At 38.2% G+C, this 19,402-nt stretch overlaps 1 protein-coding gene across 13 annotated transcripts in view; it reads left to right on the top strand.

Moving 5' to 3' along the window:
• Nucleotides 1-19,402, top strand: part of LOC139755080 (tRNA endonuclease ANKZF1-like) — a 73,848-nt gene that overhangs the window by 33,719 nt on the left and 20,727 nt on the right. For all 13 annotated transcript variants that reach the window (XM_071673179.1, XM_071673171.1, XM_071673176.1 and 10 more), the window contains 7 exons: nt 1,680-1,834; nt 3,213-3,435; nt 6,585-6,941; nt 7,757-7,867; nt 8,796-8,934; nt 15,246-15,387; nt 17,277-17,462. In XM_071673179.1, coding sequence (XP_071529280.1) covers nt 1,680-1,834; nt 3,213-3,435; nt 6,585-6,941; nt 7,757-7,867; nt 8,796-8,934; nt 15,246-15,387; nt 17,277-17,462 — 1,313 coding nt within the window. The remainder of the gene's footprint in view (nt 1-1,679; nt 1,835-3,212; nt 3,436-6,584; nt 6,942-7,756; nt 7,868-8,795; nt 8,935-15,245; nt 15,388-17,276; nt 17,463-19,402) is intronic.

Genomic DNA, 19,402 nt, shown 5'->3' with positions numbered 1-19,402 from the left:
TTTTGCATACACCTATCTTTTATGGCAGAAAGTGAAGGTTGAAACTGATACATTAGTGTTTACACACTGCCACACTGGTATTGGAATTTGGGATCGACAGATTGATATCTATACCTTTTCAAGGTGTTGTGGTATCAAGAATTTTGACTTCCATTTTCAGACCTTGCACATCAGCCATGGCATACAATATTGACAAAACATTATTCCCACCCTTCTACCAGTGGCATTTAGATTGGCATTGGACTGATGTTGACACCTTACCACATTGGCTGTGGATAAAGAATTATGCTCTTGAACTGCCTGGCAGTTGCAATAGCTTCTGTTGTACCTTTGGGCTTTTCCTGTGATATGTGTTTTTCAGCAGTTTCAAGTGAAATTTTGTGCTTATAGGTACAGATGTTGTTGAGAGATGATTAATATGGATATCATTCATTTGTTATTCTTTAATGGCACATTAACAATATTTTCTGTTTTGTATCAAAGGATTACCCTCCCTGTTGTCATGTAACTGGAATTCATATGGCTTAAGGCTCTAAGACCACTAGTCTTTCGGTGATAGGGAAACGAAATGCTTTCCTCCAGTTTTTGCTAATTATTAGCTTTCCTGGGTGTTCTGGTAGAAGTGAAAGCAGCAGATGTGTTGGAAATGTAATTTTTGAAGACCATATCTGGAAAGAGGTGGTTTGAGTGAGTTTGAGTGAGTAAGTAATAAAAGAGTAAGAGACAGGTATGGTACTAGAAAGAATGTGGTTGAGTGAGCTGAAGAGGATGTATTGAAATGGTTTGGACACAAGGAGAGAATGAGTGAGGAGAGATTGACCAAGAAGATGAATTTGTCAGAAGTGCTGGGAACAAGGAAGAAGGGGAGACCAAACTCGGGGTAGAAGGGTTGAGTGAAAAAGATATTAAGTGATTGGGGCCTGAACATGCAGGAGGGTGAAAGGCATGCCTGGGATAGAGTGAATCGGAATGGTGTGGTTTACCGGGGTTGATGTGTTGTCGATGAACTGAACCAGGGCATGTGAAGCAGCTGGAGTAAATCATGGAAAGGTCTGTTGGACCTGATTGAAGATAAGGAGCTGTGGTGTTTGGGCATTACACATGATAGCTAGAGAATGAATGTGAGGGAATGTAGCCTTTATCTTTTCACGATGCTATCTCGCAATAAGGAAAAAGCAATCACCATGAAAAAGAAATATGGTGTGAAGATATTATTAGATGGAAATATGGATTGAAGGCTGTTTGGATGATATGATTATCAATGATGCGTGACAGATGTTAGGTTAGTAAAGAAGATATATGAGTTTTCTTGGAGGTTCAAGAAGAGTTAAACTCCAAAAGAAGCAGTAAGTGAAGTATTGAAGGGTAGTGGCATTTCAGAGGACAGTCATGGGAATTTTTGTTGATTATATATATTGATGGGACATTTGTGTATGAGGTTGAGAGTGTGAATAGAGATGTTTGTTTCTCTTAATGCCACTTGGATAATCAGGAGGCTGTGTTTTTATAATGAATGATTTAGTTTGCTTTATTGCAGTGGACATAAGTTGAGGAAATGTATGATAGAGCTGAGGGGTATTATTAGCAGTAGGTCATACTGTGTGATTGGAAGTTTTAGTAAAAGTTATCTTTATATCTGGTTGATGCTTTTTGGATCATTTATAATGTTCATTTGACAGGAAATGAAGTCATAATTCACAAGACATTCCACAACTATACAGTGCGAGCCAAACAGGGAGGAAGTCAGAGTTCAAAAGACAATCAGAATAACACATCTCATCCAAAGTCAAGTGGAGCATCTTTGCGGCGCTATAATGAACAATCACAGTGTCAGGTGAGATGCTTATAAAACAGTAGAACATCCTGTAGTACTTGAACAAAATTCTGCCAAGACCTGTCTTGGTAAAAGCAGGAGTATTAAGTGAGTAATATCCCATACATCTTCTGCCACAGTACAAGGTAGCTACTTAAGCTGTAGAATCTCTATAATGCGTCAGGGTTTGTACACATAAATTTTCCATTGAAATACCTCTCTCATGAACACTCACAGCACTCCGTAGTACATTCTTTAATAAAATGAATTGCTTTTTTTTCATATCTTTCCACATTCAGTCTTTCCACTTTTTTAAACCAGTTCATATTTCATTTTATCAACCAGTCCCTCCTTAATACATTATTTCCTGTAGATTCCTTCATTTTGTACTGTACATTCTACAAGCCATTTTTCTCCTACAGGCTCATGTTTCTGTACCATATACTAGTGTTAATTGAGGCACTGTCTGTAACTAGCCATACCACACCTGATGGTAAATATTTCTTATGTACTCTCCTTGTATTTTAGATATTTTTGCTTGCCTCTCAACCCCCCCCCCCCCCCCTTTAGATGTATGTACTACCACACCACCCAAGTAATATATATCATATATCATTCTTCAGGAAATTTTTCATGAGCTATTCCTATTTTCAAATAATTTGGGACTGATTTCATTTGTTTTTGGCAATATGAGTGCAAAGAGAAAAAAAGTTTTTTTTTTACAAAATAGCTCTTTTTTTCTTTTTTTAATGTCTATCTATCTTTGTATCTTATTCCCTCAAGGGGGCAGCCACAGTGCAGTGTTTGCAGAGGCTCCCCAAATACTAAAGCCTTATTAACTTTTCTATCCATAGAAATGAATAGTGTGCCTCAGCTCTCAGTAGGTAACCTAGTTATGAACCAATAGGTCTTCTGTTATCTCTTTGCACTAAGTATATATGTATATCTGCTCATCCAGCAGTACCTGTCATTCTTACTACTTTTCAGACATATCTTCCTCATTTTTTGTACTGCTTTTATATTCATTGTTTATGTAAAGCCTTTCAGTATCCAGCAGCATTGCTTGAAGCACTTGAATTTTACCTCCTTCATGAATAAAACATTCTTAAATTATACCTTTTTTGGCACTCTTTTTGAGTGTACACCTATATCTACAGTGTTATTCAGTACGTCTCTCATAGGATACGTTGAGCAGCAGTGGCAACATAATTCATTCTAGTTCAATTTAACTTTAAATCAGACTTTCAGTCAACATGTTTTGGTGTTTAGGAAAAACATTTACTTCCATGGCAACCATAGATATGACTGGTGTTTCATGTTTATATCTCATGTTGATGATTATCATTAGTGAATACAGTATCTGATTACTTGAGTCACAGTGTTTATAACTTTCATGCAGCACATTCAAGAGATGATGGAATCTTGGGAGCCACATCTTGCAAAATGTCACTTGATATTCTACCATGCTAATCACCATAACCGGAGGACCCTTTTTAGTGGTAAAAAACCTGTTCTTTGCAAACAAGATGAGCGACTGAGAAAGATTCCCTTCACAACCAGGAGGGCCAAGTTTTCTGAGGTGAAGCGCATCTTTGGTCTGCTGTCAGAAATTTTGGTGCATGGTAAGTTCCTTCTTGTTTTTATGCTTACTTTTGAAATAGTTTTTGGTTATGTTTGGAACATGCACGAGTTATTTCAGGTTCTTTAATACTTCATAATGGACAGTCTTTTACCCACAGTGATAGGAATAATTTGTATAGATCATTCATAGACATGAGCAAGACCTGAATTTTTGTTACTACATTTCAAAATTGGTACCTAAGATCAAGAGTGTGTATTGTTACCATGAAAAATAAACAAAGTAGTCCCATGTATGACTTGACTGTTTTCAAAAGAATGTTTCCTCCCTCTTTTTATCACTAACAGGAAAAAATCCACAAAAACTTGATTTTGTATATGTGAAAACAATTCTTTTTTACAGGAATGTAACTCGTTAAAAATATAGAAATTGTATACCGGGGACTACTAAGTCATGTTTGGTTATAAAGAATGAACTCAAAACTGTCACCTATCAGCACATATATCTGCTTGATCATTCTCTAAAGAGTTTTTTATTTTATATCTTAATGTGAAGAGGATTACATGAACTTGAATTTGACATGGAAAACTCATACAAACAGATGTAGGGTTTGAGCAGAATTTCAGTGTGGTTTTGTATACCTCACTATGCAGATTCGAATCCAACCCAGGCTTACACTTCATTTCCATAAATGATTCAGTTTGCATCTTCAAACTTTCATTAATGTGCAACGTAGGTAGGAGGATGTTAAGGGACACTAAACACGTGATCTGTTGTGGAAAACCAGAGGACTTGAAATCCTGTAGACAGAGGCATTAAAACTGGAGCTTTGAGCTTGAGAGTTTCTATAATGGGAATTCAGATGGCCTCTGTGATTTAGAGGTTGATATTGTTGGGTATGAAGGTGTTGATTACAGTTGGAGTGCAATTTTGTTTGGTTGCTTACAACCATCCTAGCTGTTCATCCAGCCTTTTGGATATGGTTGATTAAACTGGGTAAGGTAAACTGTAGACTTTGTAGTTGCACTAGGGCTTGCAGTTAATCTTGGGTTGGGGAAATGGTCATGTTTGCTTTAAGCTCAGAAACCAAAGTGTTGGAGATGAGCACTGTGGTTAAGTACAACATTGAATTTGCTTATATTTTTCTTTAATTTATATTACTCTGAAGTAGAGATGATAAGGACAGGTAGATGAAAAGGCTGATTTGTGTGAGAAACTGCAGAAGCTGGTGACTGAGTTTGGTAAAGTGTGTGAAAGAAGAGAGCTGAGAGTAAATGTGAATAAGAGCAAGTTTATTAATTACAGTAGGGTTGAGGGACAAGTCAATTGGGAGGTAAGTTTGAATGGAGAAAAGCTAGAGGAAGTGAAGTGTTTTAGATATCTGGGAGTGGATTTGGCAGCGGATGGAACCATGGAAGCAGAAGTGAATCATAGGGTGGGGGAGGGGGCGAAAGTTCTGGGAGCATTGAAGAATGCATGGAAGTCGAGAACATTATCTCGGAAAGCAAAAATGGGTATGTCTGAAGGAATAGTGGTTCCAACAATGTTATATGGGTTGCGAGGCATGGGCTATGGATAGAGTTGTACGGAGGAGGGTGGATGTGCTGGAAATGAGATGTTTGAGGACAATATGTGGTGCGAGATAGTTTGATGGAGTAAGTAATAATAGGGTAAGAGAGATGTGTGGTAATAAAAAGAGTGTGGTTGAGAGAGCAGAAGAGGGTGTTTTGAAATGGTTTGGTCACATGGAGAGAATGAGTAAGGAAAGATTGACCAAGAGGATGTATGTGTCAGAGGTGGAGGGAATTAGAAGTGGGAGACCAGATTGGAGGAGGAAAGATGGTGTGAAAAAGATTTTGAGTGATCAGGGCCTGATCATGCAGGAGGGTGAAAGGCGTGCAAGGAATAGAGTGAATTGGAACAATGTGGTATACCGGGGTCAACGTGCTGTTAATGGATTGAACTAGGGCATGTGAAGCGTCTGGGGTAAACCATGGAAAGTTCTGTGGGGCCTGGATGTGGAAAGGGAGCTGTAGTTTCGGTGCATTATTACATGACAGCTAGAGACTGAGTGTGAACGAATGTGGCCTTTGTTGTCTTTTCCTAGCACTACCTTGCGCACATTTTGGGGGAGGGGGTTGTTATTTCATGTGTGGCAGGGTGGCGATGGGAATGAATAAGGGCAGACAGTATGAATTATGCACATGTGTATATATGTATATGTCTGTGTGTGTATATATATGTATACGTTGAGATGTATAGGTATGTATATTTGCGTGTGTGGACATGTATGTATATACATGTGTATGTGGGTGGGTTGGGCCATTTCTTTTGTCTGTTTCCTTGCGCTACCTCGCTAACGCGGGAGACTGCGACAAAGCATTATAAATACATAAATAAATGAATAAATGAATAAATAGATGAAAAGGGTCATATCTTAGAAACTTGAATATCTGTATCAGATCATTCCTTAACCTTCTCTTTTGTACACTCATAGGATTTGTTCCTTAGTCTGGGAATCATCTTAGTAGCTCATCTTTCTACTCTCTCCATTCTTTCTATGTCTTTCCTCAAGTAGGGTGACCAAAATGAACATACCATTTGAGATGGGGATGCACAAGTGACTTGTAAAGAGCAAGAATGATTTCCCTGGACTTAGATTTGCTTGCCTTATCTATAAATTCAAGAATTTTGTTTGCCATTTTAGCAGCCTCTTTGCACTGTTTACTTAGCTTTTTTAGATCACCAGAGTTTATTACTCCTAAGTCTTTTTCCTCATTCACCTTTTGCAGTTCAACAGAATTTATAGTGAAGCTTGCCTTTTTCATTTTTACTACCAACATGTAAAAGTTTGCACTTATCAGTATTAAAATTCATTCGCCACTTATGAGCCCAGTCCATTAGTTTGTTTATGTCTGTTTGAAGCTGCAGAAATGTTTCGTGATGTAGTTCAGAGACTGTTTCTTGAGATATGTTTTTGTAGTTGTTCCTTTATTTTAAGGCTATATATCTTCACGATGCCAAAATCAATTATTTATTTATCAAACTTTCATTTTCTCCAGGTACTGTTTAAGCACTTTGTCAATAATATTTGAAGATTTTGCTTCCAAGAAAAGGGGTGGTCAGTCACTACATTTTTTCATCACTATTTTCTGTACTTAATAATCTGGCTAATTATTTGCATTGAAACAGGCACTGAGGAAGAGTTCAGAGATATGGTAAAAGATTCATTAGTTGAAGTTAAAGCAAATGTGAAGAAGAAAAAATATGTTCCTGAGAAGAAACATGAGAGGAAGGCAAAGTTAGAGAAGAAAAGTTCATCACCTGATTTACCATTACCACAAAGTGATTCTGAATCAGATGACAGTAACATAGAACTGGTGACCAGTTTCAGTACTTTAAGCTTCTGTGAGTTAGGGGAACGAGATGTTTCTTTTAAAAGACATAGGAAGAAAAAAGTGAATGGGAACAAGATGACAGATAATAAGAAGACAACAGATAAAAGGAAAAAAAAGACACCCACTGCAACTGATGAAAAAGATAAACAAGGTAGGTTTTAAGCCTTTAGAAAGACTTTAAGTAAATTTCTAATCTCACTGGGCTCTCAGATATCTTGGTCTGGTGCCTTTTTGGTATATTTACAAGAATCCTTGCATATTTCATGACTTGGCTTTTTCAAGTTCATTTCCAGTATATTTTCTTTGAGCCCTTTGTCTCTTTCCTTGCATAGATTGCCTATAAGGTCATGGCATCCTTTCACCAGCAAGCCAAAATCCTCTCAGGGGTTTCAACATTCCCTGTAGGGAATCATTCAGATCCTTCCATATGGATGTTAGGGGGATTGAAGCCCTCACACTCTCCATTCTCAGTGATCTAGAGCCAATCATCTCCCACTCCACCCATATTCCTGACTGTTGTAACCTTTCTTCTAATATTCTGGATCTGTTTTTCACCTCTTATCCTTCCCACTCTCATGATATGGACCAAAATTTGACCAGACTTTCTTTGTGGAAAGATTGGTTGGAGATGATTTACAGTGGTTAGTAGACATTTCCTTTGTTGATGCTGGATTTAAATAACCCTTCAGTTCAAGAGGATTCTACCCTTTTCTGTGGTAAGGCCTTGGAACTAGTTTACTCTTATTTACTTGAAAGTGCCTCCTTCTGTCATAAATTTTTATCGTTAGAGGATGCCTCCTTATGTCATTATGAGGTCATAGAGGATTTCACCCTTTACCATGACCAAGTCTTGGAATTAGCTGACCCTTTTTCTACTAGAGAATACCACCCTTTGAAATTGGAAAGAATGCAGTGGATATACAGTTTTTATCACTATTTTTATTTGTTTCTATATATTCACTTTAGGTGATCGCCACAAGACTCAAGTGTGGACTGTTCTCTACACAGCATGCAAGACTGGCAATATTGAAAACCTGAAAACAGCACTCAAAATACCTTCCACCTCCCATCCTCAAGGTAACTGTTTTTTTATTTTCCATAATTCTGCATATTTTGATATAGAGGCTCCTTTTTTATTATGGTTCTCAAAATGCAGGATGAATCTCATTAAGAAGTGACAATGAGGTTGAAAAAATTATGCATCACAGTTTTTTACTATTTATCATTTTGATTTATTGAGAAGCTCTTGAAATATGAAACATATTTGAACTTAGTTTGAAAATTTTTTTGAGCAAACCTCCTCACTTTCGTTTACCTCCATTTAGTTATATACTGCGTGTGGGTATAGTGCATATCATGAGGATATATTCTTTTATACGTATAACACACTAACTAAGTATTGCCAGACTACACCTGCCTGAGGTTACACTGAACAAAGAGTCACTTGTATTGAAGCTGGCTGTGTAATTGTTGCTTGAAAAAAGCGTAGTCTTGTCAAAGAACTTGCTCAGAAGAGCCCATTTCATCCGTGCTACCAGGTAAAGTAAAGGCACTTACTAATATTCTCTACTTCAGTAGTTACTGATATGGTGGTGGCATGATGTCATGGATCAGTGGCTCAAGGTGGTTACAACTTTATCAGTGATTATAGCATTATTTGTTAGCAGAATTTTTAGGGTGCCTACGGAACACTCTATATTTACGTTGTTTGTGTGTATCAACTAACTCTGGCATAATTAGTTGAGTGCTTTCCTCTCTTGCTAAGGGTAACCTGACAGCTTGTGAGGGAGAACTACATGAAGGCAAGAGCAAGTAAGGGGTTTAGTTTGATAATATGCTTTTGATCAGAGTAAAGCCAGCTTTTGACACTTATTTACAGGTAAATGCTGGATTTTTTTTCATACAAGGTAATGCTAGTGTTCACACATCTACAGTATGTATATCAGTATTTGACCTTAGGCCAAGTGAGATTCACAACAGCACTAATTTTGTTTTATTTCAACAGATTATGCTCTCTCCGATGAACTTCTAGATTCAATTGCATGTACTGAAATCCCATCGAATCTTAGTGCTATCACCCTGGGAAGAAAAGATAGAACAATGCTGCATGTGGCAGCAGAAAATGGCCACAAGGACATTGTATGGTAAGAATCATGACAGCAGGTCACATGAGCTCATGGGCACTGCAGTAGAAGATTTTGTCAGGATACATTATGAATATGTGAGCTGAATAGTTTGATTAATGGAGTTAAAGGAATGAGAGAGAGAGAGAGAGAGAGAGAGAGAGAGAGAGAGAGAGAGAGAGAGAGAGAGAGAGAGAGCACACAGACCTAAGGTGGTCTGTCCTTGAGTAAATGGGAAAGAGATAGATAGATAGATAGATAGATAGATAGATAGATAGATAGATAGATAGGGAGATAGATAGATAGATAGATAGATAGATAGATAGATAGAGAGAGAGAGAGAGAGAGAGAGAGAGAGAGAGAGAGAGAGAGAGAGAGAGAGAGAGAGAGAGAGAGAGACCACACAGACCCCAGGTTCAAGCGAGCTGGCCTGGCTGTAACACACACACACACAAAAGGCTCCTTTGTAAGCAGTAGAAGAAAAAAGATCGCAAAGGAGAGAGAGAGAGAGAGAGAGAGAGAGAGAGAGAGAGAGAGAGAGAGAGAGAGAGAGAGAGAGACATTGTATGGTAAGAATCATGACAACAGGTCACATGAGCTCATGGGCACTGCAGTAGAAGATTTTGTCAGGATACATTATGAATATGTGAGCTGAATAGTTTGATTGATGGAGTTAAATGAATGAGAGAGAGAGAGAGAGAGAGAGAGAGAGAGAGAGAGAGAGAGAGAGAGAGAGAGAGAGAGAGAGAGAGAGAGACCACACAGACCTAAGGTGGTCTGTCCTTGAGTAAATGGGAAAGAGATAAATAGATAGATAGATAGAGAGAGAGAGAGAGAGAGAGAGAGAGAGAGAGAGAGAGAGAGAGAGAGAGAGAGAGAGAGATACAAAGACCACACAGACCCAAGGTTCAAGCGAGCTGGCCTGGCTGTAACACACACACACACAAAAGGCTCCTTTGTAAGCAGTAGAAGAAAAAAGATCGCAAAGGAGAGAGAGAGAGAGAGAGAGAGAGAGAGAGAGAGAGAGAGAGAGAGAGAGAGAGAGAGAGAGAGAGAGAGAGAGATACAAAGACCACACAGACCCAAGGTTCAAGCAAGCTGGCCTGGCTGCAACACACACACACACACACACACAAAGCTCCTTTGTAAGCAGTAGAAGAAAAAGATCGCAAAGGAGAGAGAGAGAGAGAGAGAGAGAGAGAGAGAGAGAGAGAGAGAGAGAGAGAGAGAGAGAGTACCTACAGCAAGATTTAGCCAAAATGATAAGGTTAGTGTAGAGTGCTCACCACAGGACTTGCTTGATGTTTAAGCCTACATTCCTTGTAGCTGCCTCCTGCATTACATAATTATCAGTTCTTGGTTCATCAGGGACTGATGTCAACCATATGTCAAATTTTATTTGAAATGTTTCTATACATGTTCTGTGCATCTTCTGGGAGTACAATGAATAATCATTGTAGTTTTCTGGTAGGGCTGTCATATATTTTTGTCTGATATTTATATATTTGTTATGTTCCACAGTTTTTGAAGACTAAACTTTGTATTTTCCCTGTTGAGAGGCTTTCAGGTTTAACACATTTTCTTGTAAACCTTCAATTTGTTGCTATGCAGGTTATCATATTTCTTTCTCTTCATCTCTCTAGGCTGTATAGTTGCAGTTCTTTCAGTCTTTCATGGTAGTCCATATGTTCCACCCCTTTGATTTTGCGTCTGAAGTGCTTCTGATTTCTCTCTGATATGTTTATTTCTAATTGTTGCATTGGTTACAACACAGCAGTAGTATTCAGTTTTGTTTCTGTTATGTACATTAAACATTTTTATAGATAAGTTTCTATCTGTATACATTAAACATTTTAATAAATAAGTTTCTATCTATATACATTAAACATTTTCATAAATATGTTACTGTCTCTTGTATAGAAAGTTCCTAGAATTATACTGCTCATCATTTGACTTGAGAGCATATCTTCTCAGTAGATTCTCTGAAATCTGGCTTCTCATTTATGATGGCACCCAAATCTTTTACATTTGTCCCACTTTGTAGCACTTTACATAGTACCACTAATTAATCTTTCCTTGACCCATAGCTATTAGCTCATTTTGTTTTTACATACTTGAACACTATTTCCTGCACTAGTGAGGTATCACTAGGAACAACTTTATTGCTGTTTCCTGCGTTAGTGATGTATCACTAGGAACAGACATAGAAAAGCTCATTGCCTTACATCCATTCTCTAGTCATGTGCAATGCACAGAAAGCATTGATCTCTATTCACAACCAAACCCCACAAAAATTTCTGTGGTTCACCATAGCTGCTTCACATGCCCTGGGTAAGTCCATTGACAGCATGTCTACCCCTGCATACCATACCATTCTAATTTTCTCTATCCAGTTCATACCTTTCACCCTCTTGCAAATTCAGGCCCCAATCACTCAAAATCTTTTTCACTCCATCTTTCCATCTCCAGTTTAGTCTACCCCTTCTCCTTTTTGCCTCCCTACATGTATCCTCTTTGTTAACCACTTCCCACTCATTCTTTCCATAGTCCATACCATTTTAGCACACTTTCAGTTTTCTCAACTGCACTCTTATCATTACCACACCAGTATCCTATCTTTTTATTACTAAGTCGATCAAACCCCCCCACACTGTATATTGCTCTCAAACATATCATTTCCAACACATTCACCCTCACCACATATCCTTGTCTATAGCTCATTCCTTGCATCTGTATAACATTGTTGGAACTCATATATCTTCAGAAATATACCCATGCTCAAATTTATCTTAATTAGACTCCGTTAGGTTTACTTCTGCCCATTTGTAAATTGTGACTAATTTTTTTTGCATTCCTGTATGATCAGAGAGAAAAAGTGCCTATGAGCACTTACAACAATATTTAGCCAAAATGGCAGGGTGAAAGCAAGTGAAAGCAAGAGAGGACTTACTTATAAGCACTTCCAGTGAGAATTTTTAGAGAGAGTTAAAGAGAAAGTGTTGAGAGGGATCTTAGAATCGAGGATTATGCATAATTAAACAGTGATCACAGTCAAGTTTAGGGAATGATATGCCTGAGCTACTTTACATTGTGGCTGGAAAGCTGCACATGGGATAGATGGTATTAAGAGTTAACATTAATGACCTCTTTTTTTGAAGATTGTCACTCCCTAGATCACTATGAGGTCTGTAGTGTGGAAGCTAACTGAACCCATTTGTATAACACTTCATAACTGGCCAGAGGCATATATGACAGGTATATTTTCGGTCTGCTACCGCACTTTGCTCGGGTTACATTAGGAACATCACAGAATGTATTCATGTCAAGCATGTAGTGTATAGGCACTAATACAGGGTAATTTGTTGGACAGTGTTAACTGTGACTTTCTCAAGTTCAGAATCAGTGATATCAAGAGTACAGACCTGTGATCAATATCTTCAGCCATTGTAAATGTCCCCTCCCTTTTTTTTTTTTCATTTGTTTCATAGGCATTTGCTATTTCCCCATGTAAGCACACTAGTTTTTAGAACAGATGAATAAGCCTTGAATGGAAAAAATCCATACTTGTCTTCTTCCTCTGTTCCTTATTTTGGAAAGTACTAAAGGAGGGGAAGTTGCCAACCCTCTGCAATATGTTATCTGTAATTCCTTTCCCATTTACATAGGTTAGGTCAGAAAATTATGTTTACCTTTATATGTAGGTAACTTTGCAGTCCCATCCCCAACCCCACTGGCAGGCCCATTGAGAGGACAGGGATACTGGGGTGAAATCTCTGGGCCTTGGAGGGCCTGAGAAAGGGGAAATAGATTATGATATTATGAATGAAGTAAATGATCTGAGAGAAATACTATCAGTAGATTTAGATTTTATAGAGATCGTCACTTAGTGGCATCTTCCCTTTCACGTGAGATCCTCAGGTCCCTCTTTAGGATGGCCTGGTGGGCCATATGCTAGTCCTTCCCATGGTCCACATTAGCCCCTTGCAGCCCTGCCCAATGCCTAACAAAAAGGCATAGGTAACAGTCCCTTACTTCCTTGCCAGCATACATAATGCAGTACTTATGTCCAGTAGGTTAGTGTCTTGAAGTTGGGTTTTTGCTAACCATTGCTGTCTTCTTTTTACCTCTTTTGGGTCACATCCCAATGTACAAAAAAATAGCAGAATATTTTTTTTAGTTTAAGAAAAGTTGCACTGAAGATATAAAAGCAATCTTTTTTCTTAAGAAGGAAGAATTAACCATTCCTAGTTTAGGAAAAATATTATCTGTCTAATTGGCCAATTCTATGTATGCAAGTTACTTAAACTTTATTTGTGTATCTTTTTCATTTATATGATTTGGCACAGAAAAATCATCAAAACCATCTCATTTTTCTGATATATTAAGAGTTAAGCATTTTTGAATTAAAAATCACATTATTTACTGGAATGGCCAGTCCCAATTAAGGTTGACATGGGTGTGGCAGGGATGCAGCAGTGGGTACTATAGTTGTGGATGGGTGCCATAGACTTAGTGAATCCTCAGAAATGTGCACAATAACCTATTAGGTCATTTAGTGAATTAATGAGGTGCTGGGCAGTTCCAGTGACATTTGTTTAGGTTGCCTTCTTTGGCGAGCTACTTGAGCTCAGAATTCAACTTGGTGGTGGGAGATTAATGTTTGTGTGTGTGTGTGTGTGTGTGTGTGTGTGTGTGTGTGTGTAGCATCCTACTATGTAACAGTAGAATGGCATCCTTAGTGCTGAAAAGGTTAAGGTTAAAGGCTAGTTTCTATCCTCTGCTGAACTCTGCTATGACTGCCGTGGGAAATTCATAGATTATATCTATTTCTAAACTGTGAGGGTTACCAGCTAGATTATAGTTCATATAAAGTTTAGGAATAATTTCAGTTTTATTCATTTTTTTTTTTTTTTTGCTTTGTCTGTCTCCTGCGTTTGCGAGGTAGCGCAAGAAAACAGACGAAAGAAATGGCCCAACCCACCCCCATACACATGTATATACATATGTCCACACACGCAAATATACATACCTACACAGCTTTCCATGGTTTACCCCAGACTCTTCACATGCCCTGATTCAATCCACTGACAGCAAGTCAACCCCGGTATACCACATCGATCCAATTCACTCTATTCCTTGCCCTCCTTTCACCCTCCTGCATATTCAGGCCCCGATCACACAAAATCTTTTTCACTCCATCTTTCCACCTCCAAGTTGGTCTCCCACTTCTCCTCGTTCCCTCCACCTCCGACACATATATCCTCTTGGTCAATCTTTCCTCACTCATTCTCTCCATGTGCCCAAACCATTTCAAAACACCCTCTTCTGCTCTCTCAACCATGCTCTTTTTATTTCCACACATCTCTCTTACCCTTACGTTACTTACTCGATCAAACCACCTCACACCACACATTGTCCTCAAACATCTCATTTCCAGCACATCCATCCTCCTGCGCACAACTCTATCCATAGCCCACACCTCGCAACCATACAACATTGTTGGAACCACTATTCCTTCAAACATACCCATTTTTGCTTTCCGAGATAATGTTCTTGACTTCCACACATTCTTCAAGGCTCCCAGAATTTTCGCCCCCTCCCCCACCCTATGATCCACTTCCGCTTCCATGGTTCCATCCGCTGCCAGATCCACTCCCAGATATCTAAAACACTTTACTTCCTCCAGTTTTTCTCCATTGAAACTTACCTCCCAATTGACTTGACCCTCAACCCTACTGTACCTAATAACCTTGCTCTTATTCACATTTACTCTTAACTTTCTTCTTTCACACACTTTACCAAACTCAGTCACCAGCTTCTGCAGTTTCTCACATGAATCAGCCACCAGCGCTGTATCATCAGCGAACAACAACTGACTCACTTCCCAAGCTCTCTCATCCCCAACAGACTTCATACTTGCCCCTCTTTCCAAAACTCTTGCATTCACCTCCCTAACAACCCCATCCATAAACAAATTAAACAACCATGGAGACATCACACACCCCTGCCGCAAACCTACATTCACTGAGAACCAATCACTTTCCTCTCTTCCTACACGTACACATGCCTTACATCCTCGATAAAAACTTTTCACTGCTTCTAACAACTTGCCTCCCACACCATATATTCTTAATACCTTCCACAGAGCATCTCTATCAACTCTATCATATGCCTTCTTGAGATCCATAAATGCTACATACAAATCCATATCATACAAAAATTGCTAGAACTTTTTGCCTTGGCTGTAATATGAATTTATGTAATTTTTGCTTTTACTCTCTCTGGGTGGTTCTACTAGTATGGTTTTTGTAGTTTTTATTTTTTCTTTTCAGGTGGTTATTGGAGCATGGTTGTGATCCTAGTATTGGGGACTCAGACAAATTTTTGCCTTATGATGTGGCAAGCAACAAAGATACTCGAAATCAATTCCGTCGTTTCATGGCCCAAAATCCAGAGAGGTTTGATTATAAAAAGGTAATTATCTCTGATATAGTGAGTGATATTAAAACAGACACTGATTTTAGATATCCTGTTCACATATCTGTCTCGAGAACCTGACTATTATTTTTATGTACTCATTGCATGGCAGTGGATGTAAGGAACAGTAAGCAAGCAAGAGGACTGAGCATTGCTACATGTAAATGAGCTCTCACTTATTTACTACCTTTCAAAATAACCACTGACATGTTATAAGCAAATGGTATCCAAAAGTAGTCACTTTGCCACACCAGTTTTTGACAGTAGGAGGTAACTACATTGTGGACATCATTATTTTGTATGAAACACCTTATTTATGTAAAATGTTTTATGGAGTATTTGAGGATGTTTTAAATTGAAAAGATTTTCATGTTCAGTTTGGTATTTGTTATCACTAATTAGTTTACTTCATCTTTTGTATTGAACTTATAATATTGATATAGCAATAACTTAAAGTACAGTATGATTATTCATTATGAGAAGCTTTTAGAATGATAGCCTTCTGCAAATTGATTTTTGGTGATTATTTAATCTGTACAGTGAAAGGTAGGCTGACTTCAGTTCATAGAACCCATTGGGTCATGATATGCAAATGCACTCTCTGGAGCTTCCTAGGTATAGCTTCTCACAGATGGAACAGTACAGAAGGATGGGGTCAGCCTGTCTCAGTCTGGAGCTTTAAGTGATTACCGTTGAACTGTGGTTTCTTAAAATTAAGCTGGACTTATCTTGTCAGTATTGTATGTTATCTCTGCTGTAGTCATGTGTGGTTGGTTGATACAACAAGTACTTCTTTCTTATTATAGGAATCAAAATTCGTTATTCACCTCTAGATTTTTTCCCATATGTATTTTCCATTTCCCATGTTAGTGAGGTAGTGTTAAGAACAGAGAACTGAGCCTTAGAGGGAATATCTTCACTTGGCCCCCTTCTCTGTTCCTTTTTTTTTAAGAGAGCATGATTAAGTTCAGTTGAACAAGGTCTGCATTTTTGTCACTAGTTAGAATAGCGCCATTCACTACCACATTAAAGATAAAATTTTCATTTTATTTTCATTATTGTCTTCCTTCTTTACTTAGAAGGAAATAGGGTTTTCCCCTGTCCATAGTGAAAAGGTCGACATTTGCTGACCAGGGATATATGGTAGGCCACATGATTCAACAGAAATTCCTTGCTGTGGACTTTTTTGGCACATGTTGCATAGAATGACCAGACTTTAAGTTTGTCTGGAAGTTTCACAGACCTTTAACGATGAATATTTGCATAGACAGTATATTTTATGAAAAGGACATGTAGTTGAGACTGTGTTTTGGCCAAATGAGGTGAGGTTAGTGGTGTGGTGTGACATTATGCAAGCTGTGCAAGATGATTACAACTTGGCCGACAAATATAGCTTTGTTTTTAAACATATTTTCAGACCACTTTCAGGATATATCATGGTTAATTTTTTCGTGAATTTGAGGATGAGTGTGGTATGATTAACCATGTGTTCTCCTCTTTCTGTTAGAATAACCTAGTGGCTTGGAAGAGAGAACTACTTGAAAGGCAGTGGCAAGTGGTTTTTTTTTTTTTTTTTTTTAAACTATTCGCCATTTCCCGCATTAGCGAGGTAGCGTTAAGAACAGAGGACTGGGCCATTGAGGGAATATCCTCACCTGGCCCCCTTCTCTGTTCCTTCTTTTGGAAAATTAAAAAAAATTGAGAGGGGAGGATTTCCAGCCCCCCGCTCCCAAGTGAAGTACTTATTGCAAATATATGCTTTTTCTGGTGCAAAGCCAATTTTTTCTTGTATCTTATAAGTTACTTTGTGTAAACCAAGTCAAAGCATGCAGAATCTTCCTGAGACATTTTGTTCACTTGATGTGAAATTATTTGTTCATCTGCAGGCTAAAGTACCAAGCCCTCTGACTCCTGACCAGGAAGCACAAAAGAATGCTAAACTTAATGAACGGAGGAAGAAGCAGAAGCAGGAGAAACAGGAACGGCAGAAGGAAAAGAAACAGCAGGAAAGAGAGGCAAAGAAAGAGGAGGAGGAAAAGAAGAGATTTCTTGAGCTGAGTGACAGGGAAAAGGTACAGCAAAAGGATAGGGAAGAATTTTCCTATGCCGAGATTTTCTTTCTTTACCCAGTAGCATTTTTCTAAGTATGACAAAGAATGGGACATGCAAAATTTAGTGCAATTGCTGTCCTTCCTTCATATATTTGATTATTCACTCATGAATGCTCTGTTTACTTCACACATCTAGTTATCCATTCTGCTGCAGCCTTTATGAATGTACTTCCATCCCATCCATTGATTTTTCCATACATGCTACTTCTATGAATGTTAGTATCATGCCTTTTTGTTTTCTCAGTCAGTTTATTTTATGCTTTACATCACCCCCTTCCATCTGGTTCAATCCATTGACAGCACATCAACCCTGGTACACCACATCGTTCCAGTTCACTCTATTCCTTGTACGCCTCTCACCCTTCTATATGTTCAAGCCCCAATCACTCAAAATCTTTTTCACTCCATCCTTCCACCTCCAGTTTGGTCTCCCACTTCTTGTTCCGTCCACCTGTGACACGCATATCCTCTTTTGTCGAACTTTCCTTGCTCATTCTCTCCATGTGCCCAAACCATTTTAACACATCCTCTTCTGCTCACTCAACCACACTCTTTTTGTTACTACACATTACTGCACATTTCTCTTACCCTTTCATTACTTGCTTGATCAAACCACCGCACACCACATTTTGTCCTTAGACATTTCATATCTAACACATCCACCCTCCATGATACAGTCCTATCCAATTTTGTCAGGAATAGGATAGAAGGAGGTAGCCCTGCACAGGAGGTATCCCCATAGACCTCACTCTTGTGGGAGAAGTTATATAACAGCTGTGCCTAATTTTCTCAGTGCAATCATGGGATGATGGTAACATGATAAGTAAAAGAATTAGAATATTTCTAAAGGAAAGACCACCTCAAGTATCCCTCTCACTTGTGCCAACCCTCACTGATTTCACACTGTTTTGACAAATGAAATCTGTAATATGTATTCATATGTTCATTTGTTTACCATTAATGCTCTGCCTATGAATGATATACAAGTAGAGCGTGAGACTAAATTCAAGGAAGTGAGGGAAACAAATCCTGTGATATCCTCCCCACATTTGCCCATCAGTCTCCTTTACTGATATCTAGTGTGAAAGGTGTTATACTTCTAAATACGTTCATGTCATTTACCTTCAACACGGTGTCTGTTTATGATATTTGGAGTCAATTTAAAAACAAGCTCATTAGAAAGAAACATTGTCTCCATGTACTTATCTCTTATCAAGAGCTGTTAGACATATTTTCCATACCCTTTTTCATCTATCAGTCATCAGTGAACCAAGCTAATGGTAATGTATCACTTCAAAAAAGAAAATTAATTTTTTTTCTTAGTGAAAGAAATTTTTAAGTTTAATATTAAGAGAAAAATTTTATGACATGTTGGGAAAATGTGACAGATGCTTGAATTGATCAGATAAACAAACATGATTATGATACTGTACTTGAAAAATCTGCCAGTGATAATGAGGCAGCTAGATTGGTAAGATGTGATAATGCAAAAAAAATAGATGGTGAAAATTAGTTCCAAATGAACCCCAAATTGACAATTTTCAATGTATGTACCTGGGAGCAGAGAACATTATTGTTAAACAAGCAGGTCATACGATGATTGCTGTGTGTTAACCCTACCTTATGGCAAAACCACATCATAGATACATGTAGATAGGTTGTTAGGTACTCTCACATACAATCAGTGATGCAGTGAACGAGGAAGCAGAGAATGAAATCATGTTAAATGGCATTTGTGAAAACTGCTAGCACCTCATTTCAAAATTTTTCTGAAAATAGGTAGGTCCTTTATCTCTTTTTTCCAGAATGTATCAAATCTTTACAGGGAAAATAGTGTGGAGCACAGCACTTGTTGAATGTAGTTATGATTAATCATGGATAATATTATCACGAACATTTTG

The sequence above is a fragment of the Panulirus ornatus genome, chromosome 18, assembly GCF_036320965.1.
Source record: "Panulirus ornatus isolate Po-2019 chromosome 18, ASM3632096v1, whole genome shotgun sequence".
In the NCBI taxonomy this organism is placed as follows: domain Eukaryota; kingdom Metazoa; phylum Arthropoda; class Malacostraca; order Decapoda; family Palinuridae; genus Panulirus; species Panulirus ornatus.
The sequence above is the reverse complement of the archived record's forward strand: the minus strand, read 5'-3'. Positions and strand labels throughout refer to the sequence as shown.